We start from the raw sequence: 21,968 nt of genomic DNA on the forward strand, positions 1-21,968 counted from the left end.
TAGTGCAGGAACGTAACTGCAGATGCTGGTACAAATCGAAGGTATCCAAAATGCTGGAGTAACTCAGCGGGCCAGGCAGCATCTCTGGAGAGAAGGAATGGGTGACGTTTCGGGTCGAGACCCTTCTTCAGACTGATGTTAGGGGAGGGGGCGGGACAAAGGAAGGATATAGGTGGAGACAGGAAGACAGTGGGAGAACTGGGAGGGGGGAGGGGAAAGAGAGGGACAGAGGAGCTATCTAAAGTTGGAGAAGTCAATGTTCATACCGCTGGGCTGTAAGCTGCCCAAGTGAAATATGAGGTGCTGTTCCTCCAATTTGCGGTGGGCCTCACTATGACACTGGAGGAGGCCCATGACAAAGGTCAGACTGGGAGTGGGAGGGGGAGTTGAAGTGCTGAGCCACCGGGCGATCAGGTTGGTTAAGGCAGACTGAGCGAAGATTATAAGCTATAGGATAATTATGGTAACACACCATAATTCACTTTCTTTTTTAAGAACAAGGAATTTTCCAGTGATATTTGTTAGTTTAAAGGAAGCGCGAAAAACACATAAATTTGAATGGAGCTCGGGAAAACAATGCTGAACCATTTGAACTTCTAAACAATGGGGCAATGCGTTATTGGAGTTTTATTATAGTTATAAGTATGACACAGGAGGAATGCTAGCTAAAAGAATTACAGCCTTAGCAATTTGGTAAAATAATTTTTTTAACTACTTCAGAACAATAAGATTAGGCCAAAAAAGGATATTAAAACTAACCAAATAGCAAGGAAACTATAACAAAGGCAGCAGGTAAAGGCAATCCGTTGACAGAGATTGGAAAGCAGCAGGTTAACTTGAATTAACAATGAGCAAAGGTTTTAGGGAAAAAAACTGCAGATGCTGGTTTAAATCGAAGGTAGACACAAAATGCTGGAGTAACTCAGCGGGTCAGGCAGCAACTCTGGAGAGAAGGAATGGGTGACGTTTCGAGACCCAAAACGTCACCCATTCCTTCTCTCCAGAGATGCTGCCTGACCCGCTGAGTTACTCCAGCATTTTGTGTCTACCTGTGCAGAGGTTTTGCTGCTTTGAAAGAAATCAGGCTTCGGGAGTTCACAGCAGTGGCCGAAATAGATTTCAATGACGTGTTTAACGTGTTTATGCAAAGAATAGATGCAAATCAGGCAGGATAGATGGAGGTTCATGTGAAGTTTAAACACGACACACACCAAATGGTCAGTTCCTGGTCTGCAGATTGCATGTAATTGTAGGTTTGCAACTATTTCCATTGATGTTCAAACATGCTTTATAGAACTGCTGAAATAAGCCTGAATTAATTCAATGTTGGTCGAACCCATACATTAGAAAAGATTGTGAATTCATTTGTTTGCTTGTTTTAGGCCAAGTAGCAAAGGCTTGACTTGTCTAGACCCACACTAGACTTGTAATTTGTTGTACATTAAAATCCATTTTCTTTCAAACTTCTAAAATATAAAGACACTAAAACTTTTAACTATCAAATCAAACTGCATTCCTTTAAAATAAAATAGACATCCCTTCAATAAAAGGCTTGTATAAAGATATATTCAGGATTTTTACTTCTATTTAAAAACATACCGATGTTTAAGCTTTATATAGCCTGCTGGCTTGTCTTTGCCCTCTGTCGTTACTATGTTGGGATTTGTAGTTCAATCGTTAGGTAAACCTTCCAACTTAGTTCAATGGCAAATTAAATGCAACCACGTTCTGGTTAAAAACACGCAATATCAATTGGAATCACAAGAACCCTGATAAAGCAAAAATTAGGTTGAGCAAAAGTGCAGTTGTGGAAAGGATTGTCGTTGCGAAGCCACTTGAATCCCTTGAAGATACTTGAACCTGTGAGGTAGTGAGTGCTGACAGAGGAACATGGGCCATTAAAGCTGGACTCGCAGATTGTATCAGGGAGTCGATCTTTTCAGCCTCTCTATTGCAAGCTTCAATCTGCAAATTAAAACATATGTTGGTTATGAATACTTCAAGCATTGTCAAAGGTAAAAGTTTAAGAATGTTCAAGTAGATCTTATGGAACAGTTAGGATCACAATAAAATAGAATGGAATTTTTTGAGGATGTAACTAGGAAAATTGACAGGGGAGAAGCCGGTGGATGTGGTGTACCTCGACTTTCAGAAAGCCTTTGACAAGGTCCCAAATAGGAGATTAGTGGGCAAAATAGTTTACCCTCGTACCTCATCTTTTCTCCCCGTATTGCCTTTTTAGTTATCTTCTGTTGCTCTTTAAAAGAGTCCCAATCCTCTGGCTTCCCACTCTTCTTTGCTATGTTATACTTCCTCCCTTTTATTTTTATGTTGTCCTTGACTTCCCTTGTCAGCCACGGGTGCCTCTTACTCCCCTTAGAATCTTTCCTCCTCTTTGGGATAAATTGATCCTGTAACTTCTGCATTATTCCCAGGAATACCTGCCATTGCTGTTCCACAGTCTTCCCTGCTAGGGCCTCCTTCCAGTCAATTTTGGCCAACTCCTGCCTCATGCCTCATGCCTCTGTAATCCCCTTTGCTATACTGTAATACTGACACCTCCGATTTTCCCTTCTCCCTCTCCATTTGTAGAGTAAAACTTATCATATTGTGGTCACTGCCTCCTAATGGCTCATTTACCTCGAGTCCCCTTATCAGGTCAGGTTCATTACATAACACTAAATCCAGAATTGCCTTCTCCCTGGTAGGCTCCAGTACAAGCTGTTCTAAGAATCCATCTCGGAGGCACTCCACAAACTCTCTTTCCTGGGGTCCATTACCAACCTGATTTTCCCAGTCTACCTGCATGTTGAAATCTCCCATGACCACCGTAGCATTACATTTGTGACATGCCAATTTTAGCTCCTGATTCAACTTGCACCCTATGTCGAGGCTACTGTTTGGGGGCCTGTAGATGACTCCCATTAGGGTCTTTTTACCCTTACAATTCCTCATCTCTATCCATACTGATTCTACATCTCCTGATTCTATGTCACTCCTTGCAAGGGAGTGAATATCATTCCTTACCAACAGAGCTACCCCGCCCCCTCTCCCCACCTGCCTGTTTTTTCTGTACGTTGTGTACCCCTGAATATTCAGCTCCCAGCCCTGGTCCTCTTGTAGCCATGTCTCAGTGATTCCCACAACATCATACTTGCCAATGTCTAACTGAGCCTCAAGCTCATCCACTTTATTTCTTATACTTCGCGCATTTAAATACAATACTTTAACTTCGGTATTTACCTCCCCTCTCACACCGGTCACAATTGGCCCTGACCTTACTCTCATATCCCTTCTAGAACTTCCCTTCCCATTCATACGAGAGTCCTTTACAGTTTCATCTGTATTCGCTTCCCCTTTAACTCCATTTCCATATTCCCAATTTGTCAACCCCTCCCCCCCACTACTTAGTTTAAAGCCACGCTTGTAGCACTAGCAAACCTAGCTAGCAGCTAGCTAGCAGTTGGCAAAAAGAAAGCAAAGAGTGGGGATAAATGGGTCCCTTTCAGAATGGCAGGCAGTGACAAGTGGGGTACCACAAGGCTCGGTGCTGGGACCGCAGCTATTTACAATATACATTAATGACTTGGATGAAGGGATTAAAAGTACCATTAGCAAATTTGCAGATGATTCAAAGCTGGGTGGTAGTGTGAACTGTGAGGAAGATGCTATGAGGTTGCAGGGTGACTTGGACAGGTTGTGTGAGTGGGCGGATGCATGGCAGATGCAGTTTAATGTGGATAAGTGTGAGGTTATCCACTTTGGTGGTAAGAATAGGAAGGCAGATTATTATCTGAATGGTGTCAAGTTAGGAAAAGGGGACATACAACGAGATCTGGGTGTCCTAGTGCATCAGTCACTGAAAGGAAGCATGCAGGTACAGCAGGCAGTGAAGAAAGCCAATGGAATGTTGGCCTTCATAACAAGAGGAGTTGAGTATAGGAGCAAAGAGGTCCTTCTACAGTTGTACAGGGCCCTAGTGAGACCGCACCTGGAGTACTGTGTGCAGTTTTGGTCTCCAAATTTGAGGAAGGATATTCTTGCTATTGAGGGTGTGCAGCGTAGGTTTACCAGGTTAATTACTGGAATGGCAGGACTGTCATATGTTGAAAGACTGGACCGACTAGGCTTGTATACACTGGAATTTAGAAGGATGAGAGGGGATCTTATCGAAACATAAAAGATCATTAAGGGGTTGGACAGGGGGTATGGGGAGAAGGCAGGAACGGGGTACTGATTGAGAATGATCAGTCATGATCACATTGAATGGTGGTGCTGGCTCGAAGGGCCGAATGGCCTACTCCTGCACCTATTGTCTATACATAATAAACAATTTATTCTGTGACAATATCACCTGGGTTAAATGATCGCATTCAGAAGAGTCAGATTTTGTTTGTTGCAAAGACAATCTCTATTTTTTTTGTATCTTTAATTCAAATAAATTTCCAAGATGCATCACAAATAAATATTCCACATTTACATCCCAACTTTAATAACTTCAATGAATTTCTTTGAAATATACTCACTGTTGCAGCCAGTGTGGCAGCCAAATGCACAAAGTAAAATCCCACAAGCAACAATGAGATAATGCTTAAGTTGGTGGAGAGATAAATATTTGACAAAGCTAAGGAAAATAAGGGCTTGGTTTAAAGTTTCACTGGAACGATGGCAAGTCTGACAGCTCTTTCACCCAAAATATGTCATCCATTATTAGGTGTTCTGCAACGGGACTTAAACCCATAATTAGCATGCCTTTTTCCTACCACAGGAGGGACCTGGAATTGGGATTCTATTTATGTCATATGAAGCACAAACATAGTTGAACTCTAATCAGTGTTAGCCTAAATTATGTTCACAAGTCTTTATGGAGTGTAACCGAAATCTACACCCTTCCAAACATCAGCAAGAAAACTTCTTCCAAATAGGGAAGGAGGTGGAGCTGCTAAGGAATGAAGGTAGTTAACTGAAAGCTCTGTTACTAGTATTATTAGTATTATTGTACAGGGAGTGAGAGGGAGGCAGAAGAGGCCTTGTTTGAAAGAACTGGGTAATAAATTGGAAAGCTTGGCCAGAAGCTAAAAAAAAACAGAACAAGGATCTTAAATTTGATACTTTCAAGAAAGTGCAGGAAACCCACACAGAAAGTGAGACCACACCTGGAGTACTGTGTGCAGTTTTGGTCTCCTAATTTGAGGAAGGACGTCCTCGCTCTTGGGGCAGTGCAACGTAGGTTCACGAGGTTAATCCCTGGGATGGAGGGATTGTCATATGAGGAAAGATTGGAAAGACTAGGCTTGTATTCATTGGAGTTTAGAAGGATGAGAGGGGATCTTATAGAGACGTATATAATTATAAAAGGACTGGACAAGCTAGATGCAGGGAAAATGTTCCCAATGTTGAGGGAGTCCAGAACCAGGGGCCACAGTCTAAGAATAAAGGGGAGGCCATTTAAACCTGAGGTGAGAAGGAACTTTTTCCACCAGAGAGTTGTGAATTTGTGGAATTCTCTGCCACAGAGGGCAGTGGAGGTCAATTCACTGGATAAATTTAAAAGAGTTAGATAGAGCTCTAGGAGCTAGTGGAATCAAGGGATATGGGGACAAGGCAGGCACAGGTTACTGATCACACTGAATGGTGGTGCTGGCTCGAAGGGCCAAATGGCCTCCTCCTGCACCTATTTTCTATGTTTCTATAACCAGGGGGATGGATGGATGAGGCTTACTGTGAAATGCAACTAATGCAGAGATGTGAGCAACTTGGATATAGGATGAAAAAAATGTAATAACGTGAATGTAGAGTTATAAACATGCATGTCGCAAACCTTGCATGTGGGGCATAGGCCTGGAGGGGTTCAGTCATAGGGTTCAACTAATGACGTCAACGGTGTAGTTTAGCTTGAAACTGTTCAAAGAGAGCTAGCGATTTAGATAACTAAAGACACAGATGTAGAGTGTATAGAGTGTTGAGACAGGGTCATTAAGACTCTTTCAATACGAGATGCAAGTCAAGCAGACTTCAGTCTGAAGAAGGGTCTCGACCCGAAACGTCGCCCATTCCTTCTCTCCCGAGATGCTGCCTGACCTGCTGAGTTACTCCAGCATTTTGTGAATAAATACCTTCGATTTGTACCAGCATCTGCAGTTATTTTCTTATAGTGATAGCGTAGGATCATTCCAGTGAAAGAAGAATGATATAGAACTGCAGTCAGTGCAATACAGACAAACTAAACATTATAAACGCCATACTTTCAGTTGTCACTGAACTGTAAAGATGCACTTAAGAGGAGGAAGCTAAGGAAGGACCTGGAGACACAAGGAAATGCAGATGCTGGTTTACAAAAATAGACAAAGTGCTGGAGTAACTCCCTGACCTGCTGAGTTACTTCAGCATTTTTGTGTCTAAGGACAGACCTACTGGGGGTCTGGAAATGACAATGTTGAGGTATAAAGGACATCAATGGATCCAACCGACACAATGCACATTGCGCTGTAATCACAGCGAGACAATTGTATAAACTTGATGGAAAAGAGGTGACATCAAGGCAGAGACCAAAGTGCAGAATGTTGCAAAGACTGAAGACGAGTGGGTGTCAGGATGGTGTAGCGGTAGAGTCACTTTCTTACAGCGCCAGAGATCCGGGTTGGATCCTGACTATGGGTGCAGTCTGTCCGAAGTTTGTACGTTCTCCCTGTGACCTATGTGGGTCTCCTCCAACACGCCAAGGATGTACAAGTTTGTATGCTAATTGGCTTGGTATAACTGTAAATAGCATTAGTATAGGATAGGATAGCAGGATAGTATGCATAGGATAGCATTAGTATGCGGGGATCACTGGTCGGTATGGACTCAATGGGCCAAAGGGCCTGTTTCCACACTGTATCTCGTAAACTAAAACTAAAATGAGGATCCATCAGTTTCAATGAATGATTTTCATGACTATAATTAAGTCTGTTTCACTAGAGATGAGAAGGTTAAGATTTTACAGTTATTTTTTTAACATTTCCCATTGCAGATAACTTGGCTTCACCATTAAGCATAACTACTTTTGTCTCACTTCCAAAATATAGAGGTTCTTTGCACATGGTGTCACAGTGTCCCAATAGCCCTCAGATCCTTACACCAGGCTTCCTTGAGCAATCAAAGTTCAAGGTGCCTTTTAATCCCAGCATTGCTCCTGTACCGCTACTTTTCTGTCTAATTGGCTGGGCCAAGTCTCCTCACACTCCAAATGCAACAACCGTTAAAGGTTGTGATTTAAAAACATTCTTGTGGAATCAATGTCACTCTGCAGTTGACTCAACTGCTCCCATCACTGACAAAGTGAAATACAAAAGACATCTTTCCTGACATCTTTTGGCAAACCACCCTTTACCCTCACCATTTGCTTTCTGCCCTCTGCCCACCTCTCAAACCTCCCCTCCCCCCTGCCTCTTGCAATGACTCCACCCCTTATTTCCATCTCTGCTGCATCTGCTTACAAGGTGAGACTTTCCACTCTCGGACATCCGAGATGTCCTCTGTATTTAGTAAATACTGGACCAAGTGGACCCAACCTCTCCTGCATTGGTGCAGCACCCTCTCCTCCTCCTCTTATTGTCCTTTATTCATGCTTCAATTAAATGGGCCTGGCGACATTTTACTTTGAACATTGCTTATTGATGCGGTCATTTTCCAAATGAAGGAAATACAATATAAGCTAGGTTATCTGGAAACAGAGGGAGAGCTTATGTCTTTTCTCTTGCCTGTTGGGTAATGCCGAATCCCAACCTACTGATAAGTACTGTAGAATATTACATTTTATTTCACTTGTTCCATAGCTTCATTTTTGTTTAGCTTGGAGTTAGAGCATGGAAACAAGCCCTTCAGCCTACTGAGTCAACGCTGACCATTGATCACCCTTTCACACTAGCTCTATGCTATCCCACTTTCTCATCCACTCCTTGCACATGAGGGGCAATTTTACAGAAGCCAATTAGCATACAAATCCAAATGCCTTCGGGATGTGTGAGGAAGCTGAAGCACTGAGGAAATCCATGTGGTCACAGGAAGAATGTGCAAAGTCCACAAAGACAGCGCCCAAGGTCAGAATCACATCCAGGTCGCTGGGGCTGTGAGGCAGCAGCTTTGAGCTGTGCAAGGAACTGCCCCAAATGCTTTTGATTTCCTGAAAACTTTCTGAATCAGCATCCCCCATTCCCCATGATGGTTCGGCTTTCATTATACGCGATAGACAGCCGGCAGTATAGGCTGGCCAGAGTGATTACTGGGGTGGCCATTTTCTATGAGGAAGGATTAAGTAGACTAGATGTACAATAAGACTTTAGAAGAATGTGAGGTGTTCTCAGATCAAATTACAAAATTCACATGGAGATTCACAGTGAGGAGGCTAAACTGATGATCCCTTGGCTGAAGTGTCTGGAACCAGTGGGGCATAGCGTCGAAATAGGCAGATAAATATCCAGGGCCCGATGGTCTGCATCCCAGATTATTCAAGGAGGTGGGCCTAGAAATCGTGGATGCATTGGTGATCGTTTTGTAATGTTCCATAGACTCTGGATCAGTTCCTGTGGACAGGAGGGTAGCTAATTTCACCCCACTTTTTATTTTCTACGTCATGTATTGTCTTTCCGCTGACTGGTTAGCACTCCACAAAAGCTTTTCACTGTACCTCGGTATACGTGACAACAAACTAAGCTGAACTACCTTGAACTACCTGGTTGGTTCCATTCCTACTCGTTCAGTTGTAGCCACGGAATTACTTGAGTGACTTTTCTTGCTGCTGCTGCTGTTGCCCCTGAGGTTCTCACACGATCGATCCATGTTTCCACCTACCTGCTGCCTTCTGCAAATATTATCCAAATCCACATGTCTGGCAATGCTACTCAGCTACACCTTATTCATTCTACAGTATTCTGTAAGATTCTCCAAGTGTCAGATTGCTTGACCATCGCACGGTGCAGAAGTAGAAATACACCGATCAGCCAAAACATTATGACCTGATGAGCCAAAACATTATGCCCACCTGCCTAATATGCTGTTGGTCCTCCGTGTGCAGCCCCATACGCAGCAGGGTGCGATGCACTGTGTATTGTGACACATTCCTCCCGTCACCACCATTAAAAATTTCTGTGACTTGTGCCACAGTCGACCTTCTGTCGGTTCGGACCAGACGGGATAGCCTTCGTTGCCCTCGCGCATCAATGAGCCTTGGGCGCCCAACACCCTGTCTGTCGCCGGTTTGTGGTTTGACCACTGTCGGTCGGTACTCACCACTGCTGACCGGGAGCACCCCACATGCCTTGCCGTTTCAGAGATGCTCTGACCCAGTCGTCTGGCCATAACAATTTGGCCCTTGTCAAAGTCGCTCAGGTCTTTACTCCTGCCCATTTCTCCCGCATCCAACACATCAACTTCAAGATCTGACTGTTCACTTGCTGCCTAATATATCCCACCCCTTGACAGGTGCCATTGTAACACGATAATCAATGTTATTCACTTTGCCTGTCAATGGTCATATTGTTTTGGCTGATCGGTGTAAGCTCCAATTCAATAAGGGAGGACATCAACCGGAATCTTCTATCCTCCAGCCCTCTAAGGAATCCACACACACCAAATGGGGTCCCTTAAATATTTTCAGTTTATAGTTATTTCATTATTGGTTCACATGGCAATATTTATTGCCCAGCAATCAAGAGAAAATTGCCATGGAATTTATTGAACTTTACGAATAGTTTGATGCACTCAACTGTCTGAGCGCAAATGTTGTCAGGCGGGTCCAATTAGACCTCTACGTTTTAACAGCAATCACTTGGAAAGAGCTACAGAGAACCAATCCTATCCTTCTGAAAATGTCGGTCTGACAACTTTGTGAAAAGTTCAAGTGAAATTTTAATTCCTCAATGTTAGCATAATTTTAAGGTCACTCAGCTGCTCTGCACAGTTACTCCAACCGAGCCAGTGGTTCACCTTGCCTCCCTCTGCTGAGGAGCAGTATGTCACTGAGAAAGTCCTGAAGTCAAACCTGTGGGCTTTCATCCAGTTCAAGGTTCTTACAATTAAAATTTCCTACCATTACACGATCGATGCAGCCTTTTGGGGAGAGGGCAGGAACGGGGTACTGATTGTGAATGATCAGCCATGATCACAGTGAATGGCGGTGCTAGCTCGAAGGGCCGAATGGCCTACTCCTGCACCTATTGTCTATCGTCTATTTTCTAAATTTTCAAAGAGTTTCAGCCTTAACTGTCTTTACTCCCAATCCAGTTCAGACTCAGCATCACTGGATACCACGATAGACTCTACTTAAAACCTAATGCGCAAAACAATGACGAACCCCACTGCTGTCTTTCTTCTCTCAGCAACTTTCCTGCGTGATTTTCCAGGAACTGCTTGGTAGAATATGCATTTCTTTCTTTCAGAAACATACGCCATCCATGTTGCAATGGAATAAATAATAAAATGGCACTCTCTCTAACTTCAACACCCTTCTATTGGTATTAGTTTGTTCCTGTCACGTGTACCGAGATACAGTAAAAAGCTTTGTTTGCATGCTTCTATGGTTCCTCTCAGATTTACAATAGACAATGGACAATAGGTGCAGGAGGCCATTCAGCCCTTCGCACCAGCACCACCATTCACCGTGATACTGGCTGATCATCCACAATCAGTACCCCGTTCCTGCCTTCTCCCCATCTCCCTGGACTCCGCCATCTTTAAGAGCTCTATCTAATTCCCTCTTGAAAGCATCCGGAGAATTGGCCTCCACTGCCTGCTGAGGCAGAGAATCCCACAGATTCACAACTTTCTGGGCAAAAAAGTTCCTCCTCCAAAGGTTCTTGCCTCTTGATCCAGAAGGCAAGTGAGCATGAGTGTGCTGATCTATTTTAAACTGATCACATGACCTCGCATCCCATCCATGACCAAGCTCATCTAAATCATCTTCTTCAGTATCGTGAGGCTTTCTCCCTTCACGTCATAACTTCCAGATACAACATTTCTCACAAGTCTTTTGAGTTCCACTCAGATATACCCCGAGGTCTGAACCTTTGTTTTAAATCTGCACACTCCTTACCTACTTTCATCTGCTTCTGGTTCAACGCCAACATGCATCGTTGGGGGTTGCGTCCATCGGCAGCCTGCGTGTGTGGAGCAGACCAGCAAACAGCGCAGCACGTCATTTTCGACTGCGCTGTCCTCCGTCCCCCTGGTGGAGGGGTAGACCTCACGGCCATCGACAACAGCACATTGCACTGGCTACAGCGCCTGGAGGGCGTTACATAACTTCTGCTGCCTCAAACGCAAGACGACCTACTTTCAATTGCTCCCTATCCTTTATCAAAACCATTTTTGAAATCCCTCCATGAGGCAGGAACGGGGTACTGATTGTGGATGATCAGCCGTGATCAATACAATACAATACAATATATCTTTATTGTCATTGTACAGGGTTACAACGAGATTGGGAATGTGCCTCCCATACGATGCAATAATTTAATTAGCTAGTCAGTATTAATTTAAACAACAACAACCCAACGAAACAAATTGTAACAGTTTTAAGACAGAATAAAGTGCAAGTAGATCTGTGCCGGATCACTGTGAATTGTGATCATCCGGCTCAGCAGGACCATTGAATGGACATTGAATAGCGGTGCTGGCACGTATAGTCTCTGGTCAAACCCTCTCCAACATCTAGATTACACTGAAGAGCCCAGCTCTATGTTTAGTGGCAGAACCTTCATGTCCAGCAGTATGCCTCCCACATTTACAAAAACTCCCTTTCCATTTCCCCCCTGACTTCCTCTTTGTCACATCGCTAACATTTGGTATTGGTACTGGGTTATTATTGATACATGTACTGAGACAGTGCAAAAGCTTTGTTTGCATGCTATCCAGTCAAATCACACTATAAATAAATACAATTAAGCCTTGCATGAGTTTGGCAGGTAGTGCAAGGAGAATATTGCAGAGTAGTGCAGAGTATATTGATGCAACATTAAAGCGTTAGTTAAGGAGTAAGTGTAGATTTTAAAAAAAGCAAGGTCTGCAAAGAAGTAGGTTAGAAAATTGGGATCACACCCTCATTTATGGGAAGATCATTCAGTGATCTGATAACAGTGGGGCAGAAGCTGTTCTTGAATCTGGTGGTCAACAAAACATTCTCCATAAGCATTGTAAAAAAATAACTGCAGATGCTGGTACAAATCGAAGGTATTTATTTCACAAAATGGTGGAGTAACTCAGCAGGTCAGGCAGCATCTCAGGAGAGAAGGAATGGGTGACGTTTCGGGTCGAGACCCTTCTTCAGTCTGATATAGGGTCTCGACCCGAAACGTCACCCATTCCTTCTCTCCCGAGATGCTGCCTGACCTGCTGAGATTCTCCATAAGCATTCTCAGCCCCTCACGATACCTCCTGTATACTCAAGACCGTGCAGCCAAATTGTGCTCTAACTCTATTTGCAAGTCTGCAAAAGACAGCATGGTAGTGGGTCAGATCTCACCACAATGATGAAATAAAGTACAGCAAGGCAATAGACAGCTCGAGCTTAGTAACATGGTGTCGACAACAACCTCTCGCTCAATGTCAGCAATCTGAGGAAGCTCGTTATTGACTTCATAATGCAAGGTGGAGCACACGCCCCACTTGTCAGCATGAGTGGTGCTGAAGGGGAGATGGTCGAGAGCTTCAAATTCTTAGGTGAAAATATGTACCAATAATTTATCCTGGACCAGCCACTGAAGCTACGGCGGAAAGCACGCCCATAGAGACAAAAGACATTGCAGATGCTGGAATTTTCAGCAACAAAGTACTGGAATAACTCACCATTCATTCCCCTCCACAGATGACACCTGACCCGCTGAGTTCCAGCAGCACTTCATTTTGTTTTTGCCGAAGCATACAAACACCACTACTTCCTCAGGAGGCAAAGGAAGTTGGGCATGTCTCCACCAATTCTCACGAACCTCCATGGATGCACCATGGAATGCGTCCTATTGGGATTCATCATAACTTGGTTCACCAGAGAAGGTTCACCAGATTGATTCCTGGGATGGCAGGACTTTCATATGAAGAAAGACTGGATAGACTCGGCTTGTACTCGCTGGAATTTAGAAGATTGAGGGGGGATCTTATAGAAACTTACAAAATTCTTAAGGGTTGGACAGGCTAGATGCAGGAAGATTGTTCCCGATGTTGGGGAAGTCCAGAACAAGGGGTCACAGTTTAAGGATAAGGGGGGAAGTCTTTTAGGACCGAGATGAGAATTTTTTTTCACACAGAGAGTGGTGAATCTGTGGAATTCTCTGCCACAGAAGTTAGTTGAGGCCAGTTCATTGGCTATATTTAAGAGGGAGTTAGATGTGGCCCTTATGGCTAAAGGGATCAGGGGGAATGGAGAGAAGGCAGGTACAGGATACTGAGTTGGATGATCAGCCATAATCATATTGAATGGCAGTGCAGGCTCGAAGGGCCGAATGGCCTACTCCTACTCCAGCACCTATTTTCTATGTTTCTATGTTTCTATGTTCAAGGCTCAGTCCTTGGCCCCCTCCTCTTCATCCTCTCTCTACCTGTTCCCCCTTGGTCAATTAATCCGCCGTCATGGTCTCAACTTCCACTGCTTCGCCGATGATATCCAGCTCCTCATCTCCACCAAGTCAATCTCCACCACCACACACTCTACACTGACAAACTGCATCTCTGAAATAAAATCTTGGCTTCAATCAAATTTCCTCAAACTCAACTGCAACAAATCTGAAATCATCATCATTGGTCCAAAAACGCTCACCAAACCCACCCAAAACTTCATCCTCAATATTGATGGTCTCCCAGTATCCACCTCCCCTCACATCCGGAATCTTGGAATCATCTTTGATCAAACCCTCTCCTTCGACAAACACATCAAACACATCACAAAGACAGCTTTCTTCCACCTCAAAAACATTGCCCGTCTCCGTCCATCCCTCTCCTTCACAGCTGCAGAAACCCTCATCCACGCCTTCATCACCTCCCGTCTGGACTACTGCAACAGCCTCCTCTATGGCTCACTCTCAAAAATCATCAGTAAACTTCAATACATTCAAAACTCCGCTGCCCGTCTACTCACCCACTCCCCGATCCGTGACCATATCACCCCCGTCCTTTACAAACTCCACTGGCTCCCCATCCCCCAGAGAATCCAATACAAAATCCTCCTCATGACCTACAAACCCCTCCATAACCTGGCCCCATCCTACCTGACTGACCTCCTCCACAGGCACACTCCCACCTGCACCCTCCGCTCTGCTGCTGCCAATCTCCTGTCCCCCCCCATCCGGACCAAACTCAGATCCTGGGGGGACAGGGCTTTCTCCATCGCTGCTCCCACCCTATGGAACTCACTACCCCAAACCGTCAGAGACTCCTCCTCACTCACCACATTCAAAACATCACTGAAGTCTCACCTCTTCAGTACTGCCTTCAACCACTGACCGTCACCTCATCTTCTGTCTCCTTTCTCTGTTCGTTTACTTATTTATCTATTTATTCACTTCTCTATGTTCTAGAAATCCCTGTAAAGCGTCTTTGAGTGTTTGAAAAGCGCTATATAAATGTAATGCATTATTATTATTATTATTATGTTTGGCAACAACTCGGCACAGGACTGCTAGAAATGGCAGTGTTGTGGACGTAGCCCATCAAAGAGAGCCACCTCCATCCACCCTATTATCTCCACCTACACTTTATGCAGTCTTGGGAAAGTAGCCAACATAACCAAGGGTATTTTTTTCCACCCAGATCATTTCCACTTATCCCCTCTCCAGAAGGTACATTTGGTTTTACCTGAAAATGTTTGGCTATGCATTTCTCTGCACTCATGTAAAGTTAAAAGCAAATATATATTTGAAGCATACCTGCAGCGTTGTTGGGTCTTGATCGACTGGAATGATGAGAACCACAAGGTCTGATTCTATACTTAGATATCCAAAAACATCACACTGAGGTACGGATACGTGGAGTCGTAAAGTGTAAAGGATGTCGTGTACAGAAAATGGTCTTCCTGCATTTAGCTACAAGAACAAAAATGCTGAGTGAGACCAATCCATCATTCCAGTGATGGATAATAAATTAATTTTCCAATTAACCTGTGGTTATCAATCATATTTACTCCCTCCTTGTACAGAACAACTTTGATAAACCGCAATCTGGCTGTTCAGAAATCTCAATGGTTCAATATCTACTTCGATGGGTACTGTTTCCAACAATCCTTTTAAACACATCGGGACCCACTGGTAAATCTATTACACTACTGTGTAACATCTTACAACACTTTCCTGGGCTCTGCCATTTATTGTGCAAGTCCTGCCTTGGTTCGACAAACCACAGCACAACACCTCACGTTTAAGAGTTACATTGTATTTGCCATTCCTTGGCCCACCTTCCTACTGATCTAATGGTAGATAACTTGCAAACTTCAATATCCATTCTATCTGCTACACCAATTTTGCTGTCATCAGCAAATTTACTAACATTGTTAACTACATTGCTTATCATATTAACAGTTTGGATGGCAAGCAGCAGAGGACCTAGCACCAACCCTTGTGGCATACCACTGATCACAAGCCGCCAATCAGAAAAAACCCTCAACGACCACCCTTTGACTTCTTCCTCCAAGCCAACTTTGAATCTAATTGGCTACCTGGCCTGGGATTCTATTTGATCCAACCTTCCAGACAAGCCGACCAAGTAGAGACCTTGTGAAAGGTCTTGCTAAAGTCCATATAGACAACACCCACTCCCATGCCCTTGTTAACCTTCATGGTGACCTCTTCAAAACATCTCTCAGGTTTATGTCACAATTTCCTATGCGCAAACCAGTATTGACTATCGCAAATCAGCCTGCGTCTATCTAAATCCTGCTAGATCTTATTCCAATGAATCCCCCCCCCCTCCTTCAGCCTCACTGTAGTTCCCTGGCTTGTCCTTGATGCTCTTTCTAATTAATGGTACACCCTCTAGTCTTTCAGAACTTCACCTGTGACTGAAGATGATGCAAATATCGCAGCAAGTCCTTCTACGATTTGATTCATAGCTTCCCAGAAGGTCTAAGGATGGACGTGGTCAGGCCCAGGCAATTTATTCACCTCAACTCACTTTTAAACTGCCAATACCTACATTTTGTGAATTTGTATGTGATCTAGGACATCACATTTCCTATCTCAATTCCTTAGATTCCATGATCTTCTCTGACTAAAACTGACGATTCGTATTAATTCAATATCTCCTCTATCTCTTGTGGTTTCAGACGAAGACGGCCATGCTGGTTTTCCAAAGGACTTCTATTTGCCCCAGCCACCCTTTTACCTTTAATCTACCTGTAGAATTTCTTGAGATATTCCTTTACCTTGACTGCAAAATCTCCTCAAACAATGCCTACTTTGTAGAAGTATCCCTCCTCTCTTCGACCGGAGTGCTGCGAGACCCACGGCAATCTCACCCCCTCTGAATCTGCTCAGCGTGGTCCCTCTGGAGGGGCTGGGTTCAACGTGATCCCACCACCATCTTCCACCTCCACCCCTATCTGCTTTCCGCAGAGCCCACTCTCTCCGCAACTCCTTGCTTCGCTCACACTTTCCCACCCAACCTTTGCCCTCCAAAGGCACGTTCCCTTTTAAATGCAGGAGATGTAACACCTGTCCTGACACCTCCTCTCGCAAATCTACCCAGGGACCTAAGTAGCCCTTGCAGGTGAAACAGACATTCATGTGCACCTCATTTATTTCATTCAGTCTTCCTGATGTTGCCTCCTTCATGTTGGAAAGACCAAGCATAGGCTAGGCAAGCATTTTGTTGGCCACTTGCGCTCTGACCTCCAAGACCGCAGGGGCTCCTAGTTGCAAACCATCTTAAGTCCCTTCCCAACCCTGGCCTTCGATGTTACCAGTGAGACAACATGTAAATTGCACCTCATATTTCACTTGTGTAACCTACAATCGATGGTGTGAACATTCTAATTTCTAAAATTTCAGGTAATAACCCACTACATCCCCTCTCTTTCCCCGACCCTAGAGTGCATGCATTTCTCCCTTCATCTCCCAACATCTTGTAATCCCTAGGTAGACACAAAAAATGCTGGAATAACTCAGCGGATCAGGCAGCATCTCTGGAGAGAAGGAATGGGTGACATTTCGGGTCGAGGCCCTGCTTTCCTTCCACCCTCCTTGCACTTATTTCCCATTCCGAATTCCATATTTCCCTTTATATCCTCCCTTTCGCCCCCTCCAACCCTCCGTCTTCACCTTTCACTCCTTGTCTGACCTACTATTTTCTCCATTTCACTTGAAGCTTTTGTCACCGACTCCACCCGTCTGCCACCCACATCTTCCTCACCTGTAAAAAAAAAACCCCATCACTTGCCAGACTTTGTCCCACTCCCACCTGTCTTTTTCACCTTTCTCCTCCCCCATTCCACCAGTCTGAAAACAAGGTCCCCACCCAAAGCATCAACCGTCCATTTCTTTCACAGGTGTGGCCTGACCTGCTGAGTTCCTCCAGCATTTTGGTTTTTAACTACGATCGAGTTAAACGGTTCTCTGTCTCAGTTATTGGAAAAAAAAATGTTTTGCCTTTGACAGTAATGTTTAAAATCAATTGTATTAAAGGTTAACACATTATCTAGTTAAATTCCAAATTAGACTAAAACCATTTGTTTTAACTCTATATCTGGGAATTACCTTGGCAAGGATGTCCAACTGATCTCTGCTCCATAAAACTCGCAGCATCCCAGCACACAATGGACAGCAGGCTCCTACATGAATAAACATTACACCTTTCAACCACTTTTATGCAAGCAGTATATTTTCCCCCTCAGCCTCATGTTTAAGCTTTGACAGTAAATAGTTTAAGTGCTTATTGAAGTGAATCAAAGTAATTCACTTTTATAAATTCATACCCAAGTTTTATGAATCGCCTGAATAAAGTAGGGAGGAAATAACCGAGAAAGGAAAACAATCATCCCTAGTTTTAGTTTCAGCATGCGATCTTCCTTACACAATATCCCTCTGTGCATTACACTTGAATAGAATCCTTTTGACCAGGCTTTGTCTCGAAAAATAAAACAGGCACAGGTATTAGGAATTTGAGAAAAAGAAAATCATTCAGTAGATTGAAAAGTATTGAAAAGGATCTTATCGAAACGTATAAGATTATTAAGGGGTTGGACACGTTAGAGGCAGGAAACTTTTTCACCCAGAGAGTTGTAAATCTGTGGAATTCTCTGCCTCAGAAGGCAGTGGAGGCCAATTCTCTGAATGCATTCAAGAGAGAGCTGGATAGAGCTCTTAAGGATAGCGGAGTCAGGGGGTATGGGGAGAAGGCAGGAGAATGATCAGCCATGATCAGCCATGATCACATTGAATGGCGGTGCTGGCTCGAAGGGCCGAATGGCCTCCTCCTGCACCTATTGTCTATTGTCTATTAAAAAAAAGAAAATCAGATGAAGAATGTTTCCTCTTACCAGGTGGAGTAACAGGCTTGCATCCATTGCTGGGCAGCGGTGAACATATGACACTGGTGCACTCGGGATGAGAATTATATTCGGGACGAATGCTCACAGCTTGGCAAGGTCCAATGTAGTCCACTGCCACACGGTCAGAGTAGGCAGCACACACATTATCGTAGGTCTCACCATTATGACCACAAACTGGCTGCTGTTTACACATATCCTTCAGAAAAAGCACAAACCAAGTGATATTGCATGATCTGTTTTAATGTGAACATTTAGGTTTCCTCCTAAACCTATAATCAATAATATTATTGAATTAACAAACAATTGCTGAACAATTCCTATTAGTAATGAAAGGCACTCCATCTTGGTGAAACATCTATGTTTACTCTTAGTGAGGATTTTACTGGACCAGTTGCTGGGTGTTGGAAATAATGTCATAAGACGACAGGAGTAGGGTAGGAAAAAAACTGCAGATGCTGGTTTTAAATCGAAGGTAGACACAAAATGTTGGAGTAACTCAGCGGGTCAGGCAGCCTCTTAGGAGAGAAGGAATGGGTGACGTTTCGGGTCGAGACCCTTCTTCAGACTTCAAATAATGAAAAAAGGGTACACAAAATTATACCAGCACATTGGCCAGCATGGTGGCACAGCGGTAGAGTTGCTGCCTTACAGTTTCAGAGACTCGTATTTGATCTTGACTATGCGCGCATGTCTCTACCTTCTCCCCATGACCTGGGTGGGTTTTTTCCAGGTGCTCCGGTTTCCTCCCACACTCTAAAGATGTACAGGTTTGTAGGCTAATTGGCTTGGTAAAATGGTAAATTGTCCCTAGTGTGTGTAGGGTATGGGGATCGCTGGCCGGCGTGGACTCGGTGGGCCAAAGGGCCTGTTTCCACACTGTTTCTCTAAACTAAACTCAGGTGATCGCAAGATCATCGCGTTCAGAGCGTGTAGTGGAAATGGACTTGGCAGAATTTGCTGGGATCAGACAAGGTCTGAACAACAAAGCAGATTAGACTGAAGAATTCAATGTCATAAAATGTTTATGTCTGTAAATAATTAGAACTACATTTTTTTGGAAAACCAGGGAGAGGTCCTTGAATTGCACGAACAGGGAAACATACTAGGGAGAGAGTTGCTGAGGAAGCAGAAGATAAACAAATGCAACCATCTGTGATTGAAACAATATCAACCAAATTTACAATAAACAGAGTTGAAACATGTTTGACAGAAAACAATTGAGGAAAGCTGGAGGCAAATCTCCCTAAAGTAGGGGAATGTGAGGAATGAGTGAGCAGGTGGATGGAATGGGGGAGGAAACTGGGAATGAAATCCATAGGGAACTGTTAGAGACGGGCGAGCCAAACAAATTTAAAAATGAAGTTTCCTTCCAGCATTCAGATGCAGTGCATTACTAACAACCGCTCTAAACCCTCAGTCTCAGTTGGAAACATGAGAAAAATATTTCAAATAGACAGTGCCATGAACGGTGCAAGCCTATTCGACATTTTTTAGAGTGTTAGGTGTATTTATCCATACCTGGCATGGGCCCAAGTAGGACCAAGTTTTGGAACTTTGGTACAGGGCACACCGATTGGAGTGTTCGACATTTTCAGTATCACAAACCGGTTCAATGGGAAGCAGCTCACAATTCACTGATCTCGAGATACACTCATACTGGTCACATTCAAGCAAATCAATGCTGGTGAGACAGACTTTAGGTTTCGGAATACACCTTCAAAAAAAAGTTATCAAAGTAGACAATGTTTTAAATTTCATGACAAATGATTAAAAATGGACAATTTCATATGCACGTTAATACAAATTTAAACATAGCTTTGATAATTGTAATTTAGACTGCATTTATTATCCCAGCAGATATTTTGCTTGTACCTTTTTCATAGGTTTTTAAAGACTGGAGTGACTGTTCATTCTTCAGGAGAAAGGAAGTAATAATAGACAGACAGTTTAAATTATCAGAACATTCAATTCAATCTGAAGAGTTGGACCCTCAATCCCAAATCAAAAGATCAAGGATTGAATCACTATTTCTGTATCAAACACATAATCCAGGGTGTCATCGTAGTGCAGTGCTGAAATAGCACTGAACGTTTGCAGATACTGGCTTTCAAATGTCAAACCATGGTCACGCCAGGTCTGTCAGGTATACAAAAAAATCCACAGGTCAAAGTAGGGAAATATTCTCACCAACTGGCCAATAATAATCTCTCAACCAAAATCACCACTACAGATTCTGAAGTCAGATATTAATTGGCAGCTTGAATTAGAAAATGACTGCAACATTCCCTCTGTTTTTAGCACTTAAAACAGTGAACATTCCCCTTTCATCTATTTATTGCTGAAATGCTGAAGGATCTTCCAAAGAACTGAACAAGCAACTGTACCAACTTAAAAAAAAATCACTTTGTTAAGCACTTTCCTTTACATTGTGAAAAATAAACTGCAGGTTGAAATTGCACAAGAGACGGGATGCTGGGAGTGTCAAACTGCTCCAATTGTCTGAGAAGCAAAGAAAGAGAGAAGACTTTTATTCTGTTTAAGTCATTGAACACTCCTGGCCCCCACACTGAAGACCTGAGACACTGTAAATGTACATCATCATGCTCTTATCTAGGGCTTTCATCTATTCATTGCTGCAGAAACTTGTGGATTCACGACAATTGGGTAATATTGTTATCATGTCACAAGTGAAGGTCACATTACAGATTATTGAAAAATAATAAATAAAACCATCAGTACAACCACAATAAGTGATGGCAACTGCTCAGAAAAGTAGAGCATGTTAGGACCAACAAGTAGGAAAACTGGATGACTGAAAATTATTAAAAAACAAAACTGGTGGCAATTCAGTGGGTACAGGGAGGTTAGTTAATTGGCTGTACATGTGCAGAAATGTGCACAGGTTGTCACAGATCTGAGGAAGAAAGTGCTGGCATTAGAGAGGGTCCCAGAGGAGGTTTCTGAGATTTATCCCAGGTATAAGTAACGTTTGGTGGCTCTAGGCCTGTACTCACTGAAGTTTAGAAGGATGAGGGGGGATCTCATTGAAACCTACCAAATAATTAAAGGCCTAGATAAAGTGGATGTGGAGAGGATGTTTCTGGTCTAGGACCAGAGGGCATAGCCTCAGAATGAAAGGACCTATCTTCAGAATGGAGATGAGAAGGAATTTCTTTAGTCAGAGGGTGGGGACTCTGTGGAATTCATTGCCATGGACAGCAATGGAGGCCAAGTCATTGGGTATTTTTAAGATTGAGATTGACAAGTTCTTGATTAATAAGGGCGTCAAGTTATGGGGAGAACCAGGAGAATGACGATATGAGGGAAAAATAGATCTGCCATGATCGAATAACAGAGTTCGATGGACCGAATGGCCACAATTTGCTGCTGTGCCTTACTGCCTTATAATGCCCTAAGGGCTGATAATGCAAATTGAAAAACACATACCAATCGCTGGCTGTCA

At 43.5% G+C, this 21,968-nt stretch overlaps 1 protein-coding gene across 3 annotated transcripts in view; it reads right to left on the reverse strand.

The window, feature by feature from the left end:
- Positions 1 to 992: 992 nt before the first annotated feature.
- Positions 993 to 21,968, reverse strand: part of reck (reversion-inducing-cysteine-rich protein with kazal motifs) — a 133,861-nt gene continuing 112,885 nt past the window's right edge. For all 3 annotated transcript variants that reach the window (XM_078398740.1, XM_078398738.1, XM_078398741.1), the window contains 5 exons: positions 20,024 to 20,219; positions 18,494 to 18,701; positions 17,712 to 17,785; positions 14,892 to 15,047; positions 993 to 1,965 (listed from right to left, as the gene is read on the reverse strand). In XM_078398740.1, the coding sequence (XP_078254866.1) occupies positions 1,759 to 1,965; positions 14,892 to 15,047; positions 17,712 to 17,785; positions 18,494 to 18,701; positions 20,024 to 20,219 (841 nt within the window). In that variant the 3' untranslated portion in view covers positions 993 to 1,758. The remainder of the gene's footprint in view (positions 1,966 to 14,891; positions 15,048 to 17,711; positions 17,786 to 18,493; positions 18,702 to 20,023; positions 20,220 to 21,968) is intronic.

This window comes from Rhinoraja longicauda, chromosome 4 (assembly GCF_053455715.1).
Source record: "Rhinoraja longicauda isolate Sanriku21f chromosome 4, sRhiLon1.1, whole genome shotgun sequence".
Taxonomy (NCBI): domain Eukaryota; kingdom Metazoa; phylum Chordata; class Chondrichthyes; order Rajiformes; family Arhynchobatidae; genus Rhinoraja; species Rhinoraja longicauda.